The 20159-nt window shown below is 40.0% G+C and overlaps 1 protein-coding gene across 1 annotated transcript in view; it reads right to left on the minus strand.

Annotated features, from left to right (window-relative positions):
* The window catches only part of AGPAT5 (1-acylglycerol-3-phosphate O-acyltransferase 5), a 59287-nt gene that overhangs the window by 19731 nt on the left and 19397 nt on the right, over window positions 1-20159 (minus strand). The window contains exons 3-5 of the mRNA XM_008706154.2: window positions 19448-19563; window positions 17156-17245; window positions 5980-6070 (exon numbers count right to left, since the gene is read on the minus strand). Of these exons, the coding sequence (XP_008704376.2) occupies window positions 5980-6070; window positions 17156-17245; window positions 19448-19563 (297 nt within the window). The remainder of the gene's footprint in view (window positions 1-5979; window positions 6071-17155; window positions 17246-19447; window positions 19564-20159) is intronic.

The following is a 20159-nucleotide window of genomic DNA, read 5'->3' on the forward strand; positions in this document are numbered from 1 at the left end:
TTTATTTATTTATTTATTTATTTATTTATTTTAAAAAAGATTTCATTTATTTATTTGACAGAAGGAGACAGCCAGCGAGAGAGGGAACACAAGCAGGGGGAGTGGGAGAGGAAGAGGCAGGCTCCCAGCGGAGGAACCTGATGTGGGGCTGGATCCCATAACGCCCTGAGCCAAAGGCAGACGCTTAACGACTGAGCCACCCAGGCACCCCAAAAGGTATAATGGTTTAAACACATGAGCACGTATCACATTTTAAAAACGTAAATTAAAAAAGTTGGTTTGGTTTTTCTATTTATTTTTTAGGTCACGTTCAAAGGAAGGTCAGTTTCAAAGGAAGGTACTTTAGGAGCAATATTAATGTTTTGAACATCACAGACTAACAAGTGCTATGAAGCTTCAACTTTCTTGAAGAAAAATTAGCTTAACAGATGGAGAAACAAGTTCTTTCATTTTTATTTTCAAGTAATCTCAATTAGTTGTGACCAAGGAGGAAAGAAAACAGGAAACACTTTTTCTAGATATATGGTTCACAAATCAATTTCTTTCATGTATGGTGGGAAATAATTACCTTTATAGTCACAAGAAAGTACAGTACTAATAGACAGCAATAGCTTTTTCAGTTGTAGCATTTAAAGAAAGAATAGTCAGCAACTAAAAATCATATCCAGAAAACAAATTATTCATTTTCTCCCCTTTTGGTAACTTTAAGAAAGATCTACAACTCCGAGAAAAAGGACAGACCAATAATTGATCAATTATAGGAAGGTGGGTTATTAGATTAAAAAACTAGATTATGGTGACTAACATAATATAATAAAAAATCATTTAAAAAAAAGCTAGATTATATGTCATTATTATGCTATTTTAGATTACTTATAAATACTTGATCTAGCATTACAAAATTAGTGTGGATTTTTAAAACTAAGTAACTTTTAGAAACTATATTAAAGTCATCTCAGTGAGATGAATAATACAAGGTAAACATTCATCTTAAATTGTTTTAAAAATAATGAGTTAAGAAATATTAGTATTACATACAATTACACATAGAAAGATAATATAAGACCCTCTTATGGACTGAAGTGTGTCTCCCCCATCCCCCCCCCCCCAAATTCATTTTGAAGCCCTAACCCCTATGTTACTGTATTTGGAGATGGGGCCTTCAGGAGGTAATGAAGGTTATGTGAGGTCGTAAGCATGGGGCCCTAATCTAATAGGACTGGTATCCTTATAAAAAAAGAAAGAGACACCAGAGACCTCTCTCTCTGTGAGTACACAGAGAAAAGGCCATGTGAGGACACAGCAAGAAGGTGGCCCTCTGTGAGTCAGGAAGCGCGGTCTCACCAGAAACAAACCCTGCTGGCGCCTTGATCTTGGACATCCAGGCTTCAGAACTGTGAGAAAATAATGTGTCTTGTTTAAGGCCCCAGAGCAGTGTCCTGTTATGATGGCCCAAGGTGATTAACACAGGCCCTAAAACCTGCACTGAAATTACAACTCCGAGCAAATATCACTCAGTAAATACACCTATTTGCATATAAATGTTTGTTTTACCCAACTGAAAAATGTATGGCAATATATTTTTTTAAAAGATTTATTTGTTTATTTGAGAGAGCGAGTGAGCAAGTGGAGAGAGGGGTGGAGGGAAAGAATCTCCAGCAGACTCTGCATGGAGTGTGGAGCCAGACAAGGGGCTCGATCCCAGGACCCATGAGATCATGACTTGAGCCAAAACCAAGAGTCGGACACTTAACCGACTGAGCCAAAACTATGCCAATATTTAAATAGAAACACACACACAAAGGTGAATTTTACAAAAGAAATCAGAAGTCCTTGAATAAATACTAAAACACAGAATAACTCTACATTACTCTTCACATAAACACAAAAATCTGGGACCACGCTCATTCTATAATGCAAATGTATTACACCTCAACAACTAACTGGGTGACAAGACGTAATAAAATGTCCAGGTCTAATTTTGTCTTGCGTGACATGTTTAAAATTAAGGAATTAGTCCATCACATATTATAAAGCATTGAAAGAGGCAAACTTGTTGAAAAACAGCATCCTGAAGTTTCTGGAAGTGGGATCACTACTGTGAAGCAGTCTGTACCTCAGTCAGTCAGACACTCTTGCAGAGTCTTGCTCAGGACCTCCCTACTATAAGCCAAAAATGATGAGACATCACTTCCAAAATTAGGTTAAGACAGTGACAACCGTCCCCTACGCTCTCACTGTTACAGTACCTCTCCCATGTTGTCTCCCTGCCCTCTCTGCCCCGTGGATCGAGGGGAGCAGGCTGTCGTGTCCCGAGGAGCTCTATGGAGAGGCCCAAGTGGCAAGAAACAGACTCTCCAGCCAACAGCCAGTGAGGACGTGAGGCCTGCCAACAGCCGTGGGAGGGAGCTTCTTACAGATCCTCCCTGGGAGCCCTGAAATGACTGCAGCCTGTGACCGTCCCTGAGCAAGCGGCCCCCCGCTGAACCACAGCAGGACTCCTGGCCCACATCAGCTGGGACATAGGAACTGTCTGTTGTTTTAAGCCACTAGGGTTTGGGATACTTTGTTACACATCCATAGATGATGAGTACAATCCTGATTCTCCTACTAAATCATAAACTCCTAGAAAACACTGGAGTTAGTTCTTCCACCTTAGTGGAACACTTTACATATGAGAAATTTGATAAAGATGTGTTAATATTTAAAGGTAGAATATTCTACTATTTTAAGCATAAAATCAGCCGACTCTGAGGACCTAAAGCACTCTAGTAAACTTCCCCCAAGGCCAGCCCTCTGTTCAGCCCATAAAAACACGTCTCAAGATGTAATTCATTAGTTAGTGATAATAAAATGCCTCAGATTTTATAATACACATGAAAAGTAGCAAAAAAAAAAAATCCCATTTATTTCCCTTTCACCTTATCTAAGCTAAAACTGTTAATTCCTAAACAGAATTAAAGTGGCTCTAAGAGATGACACACAGGAGTAGTTGAAAATTTATATAGTTTAAGGTCTACACTCAAGTTTACTGAGAATCCCCCCACACATGAAAAATCCCACAACTGACTCATCTATAGGCTATTTATTTTTTATTTTTTATTTTTTTTTAAAGATTTTATTTATTTATTTGACAGAGAGACAGCCAGTGAGAGAGGGAACACAAGCAGGGGGAGTGGGAGAGGAAGAAGCAGGCTCATAGCAGAAGAGCCTGATGTGGGGCTCGATCCCACAACACCGGGATCACGCCCTGAGCCGAAGGCAGACGCTTAACGACTGCACCACCCAGGCGCCCCTATAGGCTATTTTAAACTTCAGAGTAAAATACACATTTTTTAAAGTCATAGCTCAGCTATCAAGAATCTTTAGAGAAGGAGTAATTTTGGAGAGACATAATTTTCTGGAACCCTAAAGATATACCCCACAAAAATCCCAAATTTTGTTTAATAATTTTAGATCACTGTTTTCTTTCTAAAATACATAAAATTAGAAAACAGCTCAACAAACAAAATCAGCGATCTTTACAACAGAACTTTTCTGAGACTAATATATAAATGTGAACTGTACCTCCCCAACGGAAGGACATAAAATGCAAAATTCTCTAAATACTTTTGGATATAAAACCATTTTTTAAAAAAGCCATTTCATGGTTTCTGTTTTAGAATATGCTTTTATTTTTTTTTAATTTTCAACTTTTTGTTTTCCCTTGAGATAGTTCATATTTTTAAAGTTTTTATCTTAAGGGGTACCTGGGTGGCTCAGTTGGTTAAGCGTCTGCCTTCAGCTCAGGTCATAATCTGGGGGTCCTAGGATCGAGTCCTACATCAGGCTCCCTGCTCAGCGGGAAGCCTGCTTCTCACTCTGCCCCTCCCCTCTGCTCATGCTCTCCCTCTCTCTCAAATAAATAAACTCTTTAAAAATTTTTTTAAATTTCAGTTGGTTAACATACAGTGTTAGTTCCAGGTGTACAATACAGTGACTCAACACTTCCGTACAACACCTGGTGCTCATCACAATGCTCTTCTGAATCCCCATCACCTGTTTCCCCCCATCCCCCACCCTTCTCCCCTCTGGTCACCACCAGTGTGTTCTCTACAGTTAATAGTCTGTTTCTCGGTTTGCCTCTCTTTTTGCTTTGCTCATTTGTTTTGTTTCTTAAATTCCATATATGAGTGAGATCATACAGTATTTGTCTTTCTCTGACTTATTTCGCTTAGTATTATACCCTCTAGATCCAGCCACATCTTGCAAATGGCAAAATTTCATTCGTTCTATGGCTGAGTAATATTCCATTGTATATATAGACAACATCTTTATCCATTCATCAGTTGATGGACACTTGGGCTCTTTCCATAATTTGGCTATTGTTGATAATGCTGCAGTAAACACTAGGCTGCATGTATCCCTCTGAATTAGTGCCTCTGTATTCTTTGGGTAAATACCTAGTAGTGCAACTGCTGGATTGTGGGGTAGCTCTATTTTTAACTTTTTGAGGAAGCTCCCCACTGTTTTCCAGAGTGGCTGCACCAGCCTGCATTCCCACCAATAGTGCATGAGGGTTCCCCTTTCTCCGCATCCTAGCCAACACCTGTTGTTTCTTGTGTTGTGAATTTCAGCCACTCTGGCAGGTGTGAGGTGGTAGCTCACTGCGGTTTTGATTTGTATCTCCCTGATGATCAGTGATGTGGAGGATCACTGGCCCGTGGGCCAATCAAGTGCAGCTCTCCCCTGGGCAGCTACACCTACAGGTCTAGAGTCAAACAGATACGGGTGGAAGAGAGCTTTCTGTGAGTGTTCAGCAATCAAATAAATGGTGGCTAAAGCTACGGATCTGGATGAAGGCCACAAGGAAATACATGAAAATGAAATGGAAAAAGTAAAGTCAGACAACAGAAACAACATATGAAACGGGAGAATGAAGCAGAAGAGGAGGCTAGAACGGAGACTGACCAGGAATCACCAGAGAGGAAGGGGGAAATGGAGACAAGCCCTAACAGAAGTCTAGGGAAAGAATCCCAATAAGGGAAGTATCAAGAATTTTGTATCAGATTCCAATAAACTAATTAAAGTTAACAAAATTATAAATTCATTTCCCCTGATGCACTACCACATGTGGGTAGGAGCTACCACGTTGGGCAGAGCAGAGACAGACACTACTGTGTTGTAACAAGTTCTCCTAGACAGCACTGCATAGACCCTGAAATGAGATCGACAACAAGGCATTCGCTCAGTAAGTGCCTGGGGATCAGTGTATGGAGGTCGCATACTAATTCACAGTCAGTCTCCAAGGGAAACTTTGAGAACACAGCACAGCCAGTGTTTTCTGTTTATATCCCAAATTGGTGAAACTGAATAGCTTATAGGTGTATTAGTTATCCAACTTTCTAAAACACGGACATTAAGAACATTCCTGTTACTGGGGACATTCATAACTTCCAAGTACTGTGAACCAACTTTGTGCCACATTCTCCGACAGGAACTTTACATTCTTCTAACGTAATTTGTACACAGAGGCAGGCACAGCTATAGATCTGAGGTACGTGTGTCGTAAGAGACGGGGAGACAAGCTCAGTCCATGAGGCAACTTGCACCCACACAGCTGACAGACGTCAGAGTTTGGATTCCAGCCCAGGTCTGTCAGCCCACAGAAAGGAGACTCTTTCCCTCACACACAACCCACATGGAGAAAAAGGCTCCACAATCCGGTACCCAGCCAGATTTTCATGAAATCCATGGTGCTGGGATATGTATTTTAGCAAGCACATGAATTTAATCTCTCAGATAGAATATACCAACATGCATAGGAATCAAGGAAGAAACTTCATATCCTAGGAGATAATACTACATTCATTGAAGAAATGAATACATTTATGCACCTTCCACTGTTGTAAAACGTAAAGATCCTCTCCAGGAACAAAAACTGAAAAGGCATTTATTTTTAAAAATTATTTTTTCAAGTACAGTCAAATTTTTACTTACCTTCTTGAGCAGCAAATGTTTGACTAGCTGAAATGACTTTTGTTAGTTCTGGATTATACCTTGTTCCCTCTGGAAAAATCACAAGATACATCTGTGAAACAGAGAAATTTGGTTTGATTTGTGTGAGCTTTTTTTGTTGTTCTTGTGAACTTACCAGTGCCAACCCTATTAATGCTAAGAGAATATTTTCTAAGATGGGAAAAATGTGTATTCATTTTACACATGACCTTCATTTCAAGCAGAACCAAAATGCAAAAATGCAATTAAATCCTAACATGAATTATATTTGAAACGCTGTCATACATTCACTGGTAGGTCAATCATTAAGACTCTAACAACGTTTCTAATTACACACTAATATTCATTAATTAAAAATTTGCCCATGAAATTCTGACTCACATAAAGCCTCAGTTAAAGAGCTTTTCCCCAAGATTCTGAAAAATGACGTTTTTAAAAAGTGCAAATTTTAGACATCAGTGTCCCTAAGTATCAATAATAAAAGCATATCTCATTTGAAGCAATACCTAAATTTCCACAATATAAAATGTGGTAAGTATTCACATTTCAAAAGATTCCCACGGTATTATTTTACACGGCTCCCTTAATGCATTTTAAATAATTCAATTTACAAGCAGCTTCATAAACTGAAATAATGCACTTATAAATAAAGGAGAAAGCTGGATGTTTATTAAGTAATCCGTTAGTCTAAGCTTTTATCTGCTTGGGAAAATAAAGACAGAAACCGTAAAACTATATAATGAGAAACTCCTAACTTTAGAAGTGAGTTATCCAAATGACACCAACAAGGTTACTTGATAGCCAAAACACACAACTAAGGCATTCATCTCAAATCTTCTCAAATACAAACAGAATACAGGAAACAAAGGGATAGGAGGATAGGAGGAAAGAAAATTACGTTCACTTTACCCAACTTCATCTGATCCCAGGTAATACTATCTATATATCTGGTACAGAAGCATCCCCTTTCTGAATGATCGATGATTATAAAACTCCTATGTAATAAACCTATGTGATAGTTCACATTTTTTCATTAGATAAACTTATGATTAATCTCTTCCAAACTTTCCCCTGAACAACTTGTATTAATGGCAGCTCTACAATTCTGCATTTTCAGCTTCTCTGAAAATATACATACTTTTCAAACACCCATATAAATTGTCTTTAGAACCCACTATTTTTGCCTAACTTAGAAATTAATGGATTTTTATGTATCCTAACATTTGATAAGAAAGATTAACCAGTGCTGCCATGAAAACATAGAAAAATGGGTAAAATTAAGAAAAAAATTTAAAATTAGTTCCCACACCCACAAATTCATTATCATGAGAACATATTTTAAATCAGCTTATGGGCAACTAGCTGGCTTACTTGGTAGAGCATACGACTCCCCATTGTGGGGTCACAGGTTCCAGCCCCACACTGGGTGTAGAGATTACTTAAAAAATAATAATAATTAAAAAAATAAAATCTTTAAATCAGTAAACTTTGTATTCGAAGCCATGAGAGCAATTACTGATGACGTTTAGCTTTTAGTTCAAGCATTCAAACATAAAATGATTCATGATTTGAATGGTTATTAATAATTCCTGTGGTGTTATTTTCCCATCTCTTAACATAGTTCATTAAAAAGAACACCGATGGTCGAACAAGAAAGCAAGAATGAACAATTCTTTCAGGGTCCATTCAAGAAGTATTTCTTATACACCTTTCTTATGCACCAGGTACTATGTAGGCTAACGAAATAGGTCTTTGGAGACAAGTGAGAAAAAAGTACATTAAACAAATTCTACAAAAATAATTACACTTCTATGACTGTGAAGAAAAAGAATAAGATGTTATGAAGGAGAATAACAAGATGGTAACTGGAGTGGATGATGGGTCTAAGACCTAAGGAATGGTAAAAAAAAATGAGTGCTTTCGTTAACAGATGAGGAACGAGGCAAGGACACCCACTCTCACCAGTGCCAGTCCAGGCTGTATTAGAGGTTCTAGCCAGGGCACTTAGGCAAGACAAAGAAACAAAAGCATCCAGATTAAAAGTAAGAAGTAAAACTGTATTTATACACAAATGACATGACTATCCATGTAAGAAATCTAAGAAATATTACTATTTTTTAATGTTGCTAGATAAAAAGCCTAGCACAGTTACAGAACAAAAAGTCAATAATACTGAATGTTTGGATGTTAACAACAATCATAAAAAATAATGCCATCTACAACAGCATCAAAAAACATGAAATTAAGAATTTATTTCAGCAAATGTGGATACCTTTGGCAAAAGGTGTGTAAACCTGCACAGTTAAAAACCACAAAACGCTGCTGAGAGACATTAAAGAAGACCCAAATAAAGACTGTATTTTTGGATCCAAAGATTCAGTATTGTTATGATAGCAATTCTTCCCAGATGGATCTTAGAATCGATGCAATCCAAATAAAAAACCCAGCAAGCTTTTATGCAGAAACTGACAAGCTGATTTTAGAATTTATATGGGAAATGCAAAGGACCTAAAACAGCCAAACTACTTTGAAAAAGAGCCAATATAGAAGATTTAACTACACCAGATTTCAAAACTTATCACAATGAAGCAAGAGTAATCAAGATAGTGTGGTACAGGCATGGGGATATCCCTATAGATCAGTGGAACAGAGTAAATGGTTCAGAAACAGACCCGTATGTATGCAATTTATTTATTTCAAACAATGGGGAAAAGAATAACCTTCTCAGTAAGTGGTGATGGATGTCCATGTTTAGATACACAAACCTTGACCTTACACCATATACAGAACTTAACTTGAAATGGGCCACAGACCTAAATGCAAACTAAAACTGTAAAACTTCCAAAAGAAAATGAAGGAGAAAATGTTAGTATCGTTGAGTTTGGCAATGCCTTTTACAATAGGACAGAAAAAGCAGAAATTTTAGGAGAGATCAATAAATTGGACTCAGGCAAAATTTTTAAAACTTTTGTTCTTTGAGACTCTGTTATGATATGAAAAGGCAAGTCACTGGTGCACTGAAAGACTCGTACAGGAATAGTCTGAGGAGTTACATTCTCACAGCCCCAGCCTGGCCATTACTCCATGAAGCACATCATCTGCTACAGGAAACCATATATACAAAGACTGCAACTAGAGAAGGAGTCTAGAATGGTCTGAACACTTGGCTTCAAACCCCAGATTCCACGTACAGGCTCCGAGAGCCGGGATAAATTCCTTACCCTCCCTGTGCCCGAAGCTTCTTGTCTACAAAAGAAAGGATGGTGGTACCTCTACCTCATAGAGACACTGTCATGATAAAAGGTGATAACTTATGTAGTCTAATTAACACGGCGCCTGGCACAAAATAATACTGCAATTTGCTGTTGTTAAAATTAAAACAGATGCGCTTTTGAAATGTGAGAGGACGCATCGGGGGCAAAGAAGAGCAACAGGACCTGAGCACAGGCCATGTGCCTTCCCCAGAATCAGCTCAGCGTGCTGCACTCGCAAGAACAGCAGCCTCCAAAGGCTACGTGGCCAAAGCAGGTCTCCTCGTTCTCTCTAAGGCGGCTGAGCACGACCCAGAGCACAGATGTAGAGTCAAGATTGCAAGGTAAAACTTTTTCCTCCTTCAGCGGTTGGCACCTGATAACTTCCTCACCACTGCTTTCACACTGCCGACCAAAAGGGCAGCTCTTCTTTAGTTCCCATGGAGACGGAGAAGGTGGCCACAGAGGAGGGAAGGACTAAACATGGAGCATCAGGGCAAGAAAAGAATGACTCTGGGGCCGTGTGACATCTCTGGACCCACTTCTCAATTAAGGAAAATCCCTGTTCAAGGTCAGGGAAGACCCAAGGATGACAGGAAATAAATGGCGAACAGTCACAAACAAACCAAGTTATGCAGAAGAGTCTTGCTACTGTTCACAGAAATCTTTTATTCTGCTAAATATTCATTTGAAAGGAACCAGAGATTCTGTTTTCTTTCATGAGACTGACTTTGCATATAAGATCTCTACTCAAGATGTGAGGTACCATTTTAAGCACAGATACTTCCGCCTCTAGCGGAAATCGGCAAGCTATTCCATATTGAAATTCCATTCAAAAAGAAAAGAGCTATTTAAGAGTTTAAAATATATTCAGATTGTAACCAGTTATGGAACTGGTGACCTTCTGTTAAAAACAGACTTTTCTCCATGCTTTGGATAAGTTAATTTACTTTTAATTGAGTCTCCGTTTCATTCCCAAATGCAGACTCAGGATAACTGTGAGCATAAAAGGAAGTATGTGAAAATATCAAGCACTGTGTGGCAGCCTCTTTATATTGTTTCCTTCCTCTCTGGTTTTTAAAAATTCTGTCTAGTTCACTACAGAGTTTCAAAGCAGGCACATTTATATGGAAATGATACCTCAGAACTTAATAAACTTTGATTAGCTAGACATCTTTTAATCACTGCTTTCTCTTTAAATAAAAAGGATTTCATGTTGAGATGTACAGAATATAAACAAGATAGTTCATCTCTGCTTTCTTCCCCCCAAATTAATCCAGTCTAGCAAATCACAACTGTTAAAAAGGGTTTTTCTACAATCAGAAACATTCAACTCATTAAAACTTCCATTACATATTTACAGAGGGAAAATATGCAAAACGTGGTGGGATACAAAGTAACAATCTCCTTCCTCAAGAGCTTGTTATTTAAGTATGGAAGTGCTACACGTATCAAAAAACAATTACAAAGTCACACAAATGCATACATGAATGCGGCAGGCAGGGGGATTGAAGACTGCTAGCACTGGACTGCGGGACAATCAGATCAGCCTAGAATGTCCAGTGGGGTGGGGGGGCAGTGTCATCACAAGGGTTCTAACGATGAAAGAGGGAGCAGGAAGAGTCAGAACTGGAACGATGGCTGCAAAAACAAAACAAAACAAAACAAAAAAAAACCAGACCAACCATTGCTGGCTTTGAAGACAGCAAGAAGCCATGACCCAGAGAATACAGGCAAGCTCTAGAATCTAAGAGGCAAGAAAATGGATTCTCCCGTAGTCTCCAGAAGGGACCTCAGCCCCAATGACACCACGATTTTAGTCCAGTGAGACCCATTTTGCACTGCTGATCTCCAGAATGGTTAAGATAATAAATGTATGTTGTTATTTTTCCTAGCTTAAATGTATACCATTTAAGGTATACAATGTGATATCTTCATACACACAGACACGGTGAAATGATTACCATAAAGTAATTAACCTACCCATCACCTTGCATAGTTATCATATTTTTTGTGTGTGGTAAGAACACTTAAAATCTATTCTTTCCAACAAATTTCAAGTATACAATATGGTATTATTAACTACAGGCACCACGCTGTACCTTATGTCCTCAGAACTTATTTCTCTTATAACTGAAAGTTCGTACCCTTTGACCAACATATCCCCATTTCCCCCAACCCCTCGGGCCCTGGTAAACCACTGCTATACTCCCCAGTTCTATTAATTCAACTTTTTAAAATTCCACATGTAGGTGAGACCATGCAGCATTTGTGATTCTATGTCAGGTTTCTTTCAGTTAGTGTAATGCCCTCGAGGTCCATCCACACTGTCAAAAATGATAGAATCTCCTTTTTTAACACTGAAAAATACTCCGTTGTGTACACATACTACATTTTTTCTTATTCACTCATTTGTTGGTGGACATTTAGGTTACTTCCATACCTGGCTATTGTGAATAATGCTGCAGTGAACATGAGTGTAGCAAATAATTCTATTTCCTTCGAATATATACCCAGAAGTGGAATGGCTGGATATATTTCTATTTTTAATCTTTTGAGGAAACTCCATTCTGTTTTTTGTAATGGCTGTACCAATTTATATTCCTGCCAACAATGTCTAAGGGTTCTCTTTTCTCTAAATCCTCAACCGACCCTTAACTTTCGAAAACTACTTGAGAATGGTCATTGTAACAGGTGTGAGGTGTTAATCTGACTACAGCTGTGACTGGCATTTCCCTGATGATGACTGAGGTTCAGCACGTGTTCATACACCTGTCAGCCATTTATTTGTAAGTCGTCTTTGGAGAAATGTCTATTCAAGTCCTTTGCCCATTGCTTAAATCGTGTTTTGTTTTTTTTTTGTTTGTTTGTTTTTTGCTGGTGGGCTGCATGTTAATCTTGAAAATGAGCATTGGATATGTCATTTGCAAATATTTTCTCCCTTTCTGCAGGTTGTTTCTTCATTTTGTTGATTATTTCCTTTGCTGTGCAGAAACATTTTAGTTTGGTGTAGTCCTACTTATTTATTTTTGCTTCTGCTGCCTGTGCGGTCAGTGAGTTTGTGGTAATCTGTTACAGCAGCAGTTGGGAACTACTACAAAAAGCATAACCTTCAAACATGTTATTTAATCCTAGCTACCAAATGAATTATTAACAGATTTAACATATAAAGAAAACAAGCTTAGAAAAGTTAAGTGACTTGTGCATAGTAACAAAGTGTAAATGGCAGACCTGAGACTTAAACCCAAATCTGATTTGGCCTCCAGTGACAACCACTCATGGTACCACCAGTCTGTAACCCAGCATTGTTGCACGGATATCAAAAAGCTAGACTTCTGCCCTCGAACAACAGAAAGTTCTCTGGTAGCCCAAAGTGAAAGACTAGGTTATCTGAACAAGCCTTCCTAATGAAAATTTACAAAGGTGGATATAACATCATTTTAAAAGTTATCAAAGAGCTGAAAAGATAAAAATCAAAGCCCGTGGACCTTCTATTAAGAGTGAAAAGAAGTTGGGACGCCTGGGTGGCTGAGTGAGTTAAGTGTCTGCCTTCGGCTCAGGTCATGATCCTGGGGTCCTGGGATCGAGTCCCGCATTGGGCTCCTTGCTCAGCGGGGAGCCTGCTTCTCCCTCTGCCTGCCATTCCCATTGCTTGTGCGCGCGCTCTCTCTCTCTCTCTCCCTCTCTCAAAATAGTGAAAAGAAGTAAAGGGAACACCAGAGGCTATACTCTTAGGGCAAAAGTAAACCAGAAGTCAATCAGTCTCGCATGGATTTGCAACCTTGGTCCAGTGAACCTCAAGTTCAGAATTCGGTTTGGGTGGGCTCACACTGAAGAAGCCTTAAGGGGCTCAGCTAAGACAAATGCAAATATTCTCCGGAGGAAGGCACTTTCTACTCTTTGAGTTGATTTCTACCTATAATTTTCCAAATAGAATTGGAAGCAAATTAAGATAACCAAGCACATAAGGAAAGAAAGTACCATGAGCAAGAACTGGCAGAAAATGACAGGGCTTCATACTGAGATCACTAAATACGTATTTACTCAATACATCTTTTAAATGACGCCTTCAATATTTAAAGAAACAAAGTTTGAAGATTAAAACGAAAATAACAGATTTGATTATAACCATACAGTACAGCATACCATGAAAAATACAATAAACTTAAAACACAGGCATTAAATGGATTTGTGGTACAGTGGATTTCATCTTGAAACAACAATGAAAAAAGGACTTTAGTAGAAAAACTAGAGAAATCTGAATAGTCTGTAGCTCAATTAATAGTATGACACCAACGTTTCTTTCTTAGTTTTGACAAATGTACCACGTTTGGGAAAGATGTTAATATTAAATGTTAACATTAAAATTGGGCGAAGAATAAATGGGAAACCGTGTAGTAGCCATGCAACGTTTTTGTAAATCTAAAATCATCCCAAGGTTTACAACACATTAACAAAAAAACAGGAGGAGGCTTCCATTTAGGACAAAGACTATTACAAGAGTATCTCTCCCAACCCAAGAAAAACAACCGGATAACCTGCAAACTGAACACTTCAGAGTCGAGGCTGCAAGGCAACTCACCTGAACGTCTAAGGAAGCAAGGCGACACAGAGGAGAGCAGAGATGCACGCACTCATCTGCTTGGGGCAGGTGCCGATAGATGGCAACAGCAAGACTTCATCACAATTTTAACAAGTTGCAAAAGGCTGAGTGTGGGCTAGTTCGACAGAAGAACCCCTGGGGGCTACAGACACAGGATAATTTCCTACAACTCACAAGCTATACTGCAGACCACACTTCGTACACACACACACACACACACACACACGCACACCCCAAATACACACAAAGAAAAAAAGGCTGGGCCAGGGCAAACTCATCCTGATGATGCTGATGATGATGCAGGTTTGGGGGAGAACAGAGCCCGTGCTGGGAAGGCGCAAAGCCCAGCAGAGATCCTTCCCCTCTAGCTTTCCTGTGGAACATTCTCAAACTCCCAAGTTGGGGAAAATCCAATGCAGCCGGGGGAAATGAACAGAAGGTTCAAACTCTTTGCAGACGATGGAGCAGGAACACATCCTGGGCACAGATTTAGAGCTGGGAGTGAGGCAGGGTGGAAAAGACTCCACCCCAAGACCCTCCGTGTGACTGTGACAACAAGCCACCACTCCCTCTCTGTCTCCTTCTCCCCCCTCCCTCACCCGAACTAACAAGATGTCAGTAACAAGTACCAAAGGACGCTGTTGGGGGAGGTGCAAAAAGGAGACTCTTAGTGCAACAAAATGAGTGTGGAACAGGCATTGTGACAAACTCTCTAGCAAAACATCTCCCACCCTAGATGCAAAGTAAAGAATGCTACAGTAATTGGAAGTCTGTGAGAAAAATTATTGCAACAGTAAAACCCAAATCTGGTACAACTCCTCACTAAAGTGACTCAAGCCCTCACTGAAGGCCTCACAAAAAGACAAGTGTAGCCATTCTCTGGTATCAAAACTACTTCAGTCTCGACTGTCCCACTCAAGAGGCCAAAACTTTCAACAAAGTCGTAGGAGGTATAAAAAAAAGCAGTATAAAGCAGTCTGAAGAGACAAAGCAGGCGCCTGGGTGGCTCAGTGGGTTAAGCATCTGCCTTCAGCTCAGGTCATGATCCCAGAGTCCTGAGATCAAGCCCCGCGTCGGGCTCCCTGCTCAGCGGGAAGCCTGCTTCTCCCTCTCCCTCTGCTGCTCCCCCGGCTTGTGTTCCCTCTCTCGCTGTGTCTCTCTGTCAAATAAATAAATAAAATCTTAAAAAAAAAAATGAGAGAGACGAAGCAATCAAAAATTTCAGAATCAGATATAGTAGAGGTGTTGTAATTACCAGATGGGGAATTTCAAACAACTACCAGCAACATGATACGGGTTCTAGTACAAAAGGTGGGCAATCCTCATGATCAGATGGACACATTTAGCACGGACATGGAAACTGTGAGACAGAATCAAACGGAAACACTGGGAATGAAAAAGGAACAGAGATGAAGAATGTCTCTAACCAGTGCTAGCAGCAGACTAGGCGAAGCCAAGGGAATAATCAGTGACAGGAGAAGAGGTCAGTGGATATTACCTACGCTGTAACACGACAGGGAACGAGACAGTGAAAATAAAAACACCACAAAAACGTATCCAAAAACTGTGGAACAAATAGCCCCAAAGACGTGTAATTGAAGAAGAAAGAGAGACCAGGGTAGCAATAGCATTTAAAGAAACAGGAGCAAGGGATGTTCCAAAATTAATGACAGACACGAAACCAAAAGTCCAAGTTCAGAGAAGACCAAGCAGGATAAATAGGGAGGAAAAAGAAAAAGAGCACACTAATATGGAAAACACTTAAACTGCTGCAAACCAAAACCAAAGAGAAACTCGCAAAGGCAGCGAGAGAGAGAAAGAGATGACAGAGAAGCAAGGGGGAACTGTAGAGAGCACGGAAATCCATGCAAAGAGGGGGCTGTACACATCTGTTTGGCAGAGACAATGTCGACAGAATAACCAAGAAACCAAACAGCCGCTCCCCTGCCTGCGATGATGCAGAGCTAGAGAGAAGAGGGATGGACCCTTCAATGTGAAAGTCAGTGCTGAAATTTAGAATAATTTTTTGAAAAGACAGTAAATACACACACTGCCAATCTATTCTGCGTCGTGGAGATCTACAAACAACGGCCCCCATTCTGCCCAAATATACCAAATTGTTCAGAGTAAACAGACCTTTCTAAGGCTACGCTTCGTTCTCAAGGGTAAGTAGTAACAGGATAAAGGAGCACTGTTTATCTCAGTACATTCTACGCCAGGTCATCCCCAAACAGAATGCAATTTCATAATGTCGAAACACCTAGTAAAGGTCCATAAGCAAAAATCTTGAACATTAGGGCACTTCATCACCCGACGCTGGAAAACTCGTCTTTCAAAAGGAGCTCTGGCTGCCACCTACGAGTCCTGGCGAGGAGAGGAAAAGAGAAAGAAGGCAGAAAACAAGATGGAGGAAGAGGAGAGAGAGGATGAGGGAGGGAAAAAACGAAAAGTTGTAGCCGTGAGTTAAGTTGCTGAGCTCTGGTGAGCAAAGCTTGAGCCGTCGCTGCAATCAGGGCGCTCTGCCCTCACAGGGAGCCGGGGAAAAGCCACTGGGCAGCAGTTCGCAGTCTTCGAAGACAATACCGAGATTCCTTTTTTGGGGGGCAAAGTTTTATCAAACAATATTTACACTGAATGATTCTTCATTTGCAGATATTCATACTTTTTTTGACCTTTCATTTTTTTTTTTTTAAGATTTTATTTATTTATTTGACAGAGAGAGACAGCCAGTGAGAGAGCGAACACAGGGAGGGGGAGTGGGAGAGGAAGAAGCAGGCTCCCAGCGGAGGAGCCTGATGTGGGGCTCGATCCCAGGACTCCAGGATCACACCCTGAGCCGAAGGCAGACGCCCAACGACTGAGCCACCCAGGCGCCCCTTTTTTGACCTTTCAAATAACAATGTATATGGCAATCCAAATTTACACCGACACACAGAGAAGTTGCTTTTTCTGAAACGACACATGATACTGAAGATGGGCAGTTAGGTCAGGTCAAGGTCGAGGTCAAGGTCGCAAGTGTGGTCTGGACTTCCATTCACAGACCAGTCACCCACCGTTCTTGTTGCATGGTTGGTGGTCCTTACTGACCAGCAGCAAAGACTGAATCGTCTGCAGCCTCTTCCTGAGGCCTGAAAACAGCTGCTCACCTCTATGTAGACAGTTTTTACTGCCTCAAGAAAGCTCTCAATCATTTATCACCCATGGAATAATACATTTTCAAAACAATTCTTAAGTTCTAAATTTAGTTCTTAAATTGAAAACTGGGAATGGACAGGGAAAATAATAAAAAGGAGCGTGATCTTACCGGAGTTCCTGCGCTCACGTAGCTCTGCAGCTTGTTCCTCATGTCCTTTTCATTGAACTTGGCACTTCGCTTTACATAGATGCCTCCGTGCTGCCACATTAAAAAAAAAAAAAAATGGGGGGAAAAGTATTGACTATTAAAATATCCAATGGCCAGTCATCAAAAAGGTAACTTCACTCCCCAAAAGTAAAGAATAAAATTACAGTTTAGGAATTAAATTATATTTAACACATTCAAATATAAGCATCTCATAGACATTTAACTGAAAGTTCTCCTAGGTTTCAACATAATTGAAATAAAAACTGCATGTACGTGCCACTGGAAAACACATGAACGTTCAGTTTTGTTGACAGTTAAAAACGCTTTCATTTTTTTAAATAAAAAAACTTGATCGATAACATAGTTCTTAGCTCTCAATTTTTCCAATGACATAGACTCACTAAAAGCATCCTTAAAATGTCAATACTCGTGATCTTTAGGGATTTTTAAAACTGACTCGGCTGCAGATGTGTATGTAGCACCGTTATGAACTCAACTGTGTTCCCCCAAAATTTATATGTTGGAGCCCTAACCCCCAGTGTGATGTTATTTGGAGATGGGGCACTTAAGAAGGTAACCAGGTTAAACAAGGTCATTAAGGGTGGGCCGCAGTCCAGTAGAACTGGTGTCCTATAAGAAGAGGAGAGTAGGACACCAACAGGCATGTGCACAGGGGGAGACACAGGGAGAAGGCAGCCGACTGCAAGCCAAAAAGAGAGGCCTCAGCAAAAACCGATCCTGGTAACACACTGATCTGGCACTTCCAGCCTCTAGAAGTGTGGGGAAATAAATGTTTGTTATTTAAGATCCAGTCTGTGGTATTTTGTAAGGGCGGCCCTAGCCAACTAACGCAGGCACTGTTACGAAGGAACCCTTCATGAAACTTGCAAAGTGTACTTCACCAAAACTTCGCATCAAGTCACCATATTATTCGCACTCGCTTGTGCTAATCTGAACTCATCTGTAAAATAAGCCGACTGGCTGAATTTGACTTTGTTTTAACCAAGAACATGAGTAAAAGGAAATGCACAGATAGGAGCAAGGAAGGGACAGTATAGAGACTATAAAGAGGAGAGGAGAAGAGGTGGCCTTCCATCCTGGTGGCAGTTCCTTCCAGATAGGAACCAGCATGCCTGAGTGCAGAGAAAAAACTCAACTGCTCTACGGAAGACATGTCACTGTTGACCCAAACAGAGAGGGCTGATGAGAACAAATTCATAGAATTAAAAGCCACAGCATGCATATACCACAACATAAAATTTTCCCAAGCTGTAGCGGACACGATGCCTACTCAACACACTAGTTCTGGATCGCCTGTCATTTAACTTGCTTCTCAAAGTCTATTTTAATTCAAAACACCTGGGTTCCTTCCCAGGTATATGGAAGCTACAGAAGTGAAGACCAGGTATCTTTCCTTAAAAATTAGTGGGGAAGTGAAAAATGTATACAAGTGTGGTATCAAGAGAATCCGTTAAGTGTAACAATAAAGACAGCCCAAGACAAAAGCGGGGTGGAGGGAACTGCCAGGCTCAAGAAGGGTTTCATAATCGCATCTACACTGGGCCTTGGAGGCAGAGGAACGCATATGGCCTTGAACTAAAGCAATAGCTCAAAGAAGGACAGGGAGGGAGAAACCGATTCGGGCTCGAAAAAGGAAGGTGGGTTGCAGGGAGGCAGGTCATGGGGGAGCGTGAATGCCACGCACGGGAACTGGCCGCGCTACGCTTGAGAAACACACACTCTGAGCAGATAAGCGCCTTGACCAAATGTATTCTGGAGAAGCAAATTAAAGGCATTTTGGAAAATATCTTATACTAAATGTTTATTATGCTCCCGACACTCATGTTCAACACTCTGCATTAAAGCACACTATTTTTTAATAATGATCCTACAGATCATAATTAAGTTTGACTATTAGTTCCTTAATGTAATCATCTGTCCGATTCCATGCCTTTAAATTTTCCTAGTTGTTTGATTTTTGCACGTTTGCACGTTTGCTATTTAACTAGCTGGGTGATCAGACAGGTACATAAACGCAGACCATTAAAAATGCCCAAGTAAAATTACTTCTGTTTGGAATAAGGTATTAAACCCACAAAAATAAACAAAATAAAATACATTTATATTAAATGCATGTTCAGTTTCCAAACCTCAAATTTTTACAAGCTGTGTACATAATGAAGAAAACATGGAAAAAGTGACCTGAGAAAAATAACATGGAAAAATTACCTGAGAAAACATGGAAATAATTACCTGAGAAAAATAACACCCATACAACGGAAGCCACTTTAACCCATCTTTCAGCACGTAGCGTACATGTCCAAGAGCATTCTGCCTGATGGCCAAAATATCAGCAATAATCCAGTCAACTGCAAAGACACAACCCAATCGGTGCATAAATGATCTGGATGTGAACTCTGGCATTCCTTTCCCACAAACAGAAAAAGCCTCCTAGGAATATACTTTTGGAAATATGAGTAGAATCTGAAAAATTACTTTGTATCAACTGCAGACATTTAAAAATTACAAATTCCATTAAAAATTTTTTTTTGGTGTTTTTTTTTCTTTTTGCATTTCTTGAAAGGCTTATTTCAGAGGTAAAACGCAAAAAGTCACAAACCACCAAAGTGATACGAAAGTAGCATGAAGGAAGAATCACCTCTAATTCTTTTTTTTTAAAGATTTTATTTATTTATTTGACAGAGATAGAGACAGCCAGTGAGAGAGGGAACACAAGCAGTGGGATTGGGAGAGGAAGAAGCAGGCTCATAGCGGAGGAGCCTGATGTGGGGCTCGATTCCAGAACGCCGGGATCACGCCCTGAGCCGAAGGCAGACGCTTAACCACTGTGCCACCCAGGCGCCCCATAAAGCACCTCTAATTCTTAAGTCTAAAAAACATAACAACATTATAAGCAAAAAATGGTTAAATGAAACTGTCATGTGCGGCTAAATACTGTGTATGT

Source organism: Ursus maritimus, unplaced genomic scaffold, assembly GCF_017311325.1.
Source record: "Ursus maritimus isolate PB19 unplaced genomic scaffold, ASM1731132v1 scaffold_28, whole genome shotgun sequence".
NCBI lineage: Eukaryota > Metazoa > Chordata > Mammalia > Carnivora > Ursidae > Ursus > Ursus maritimus.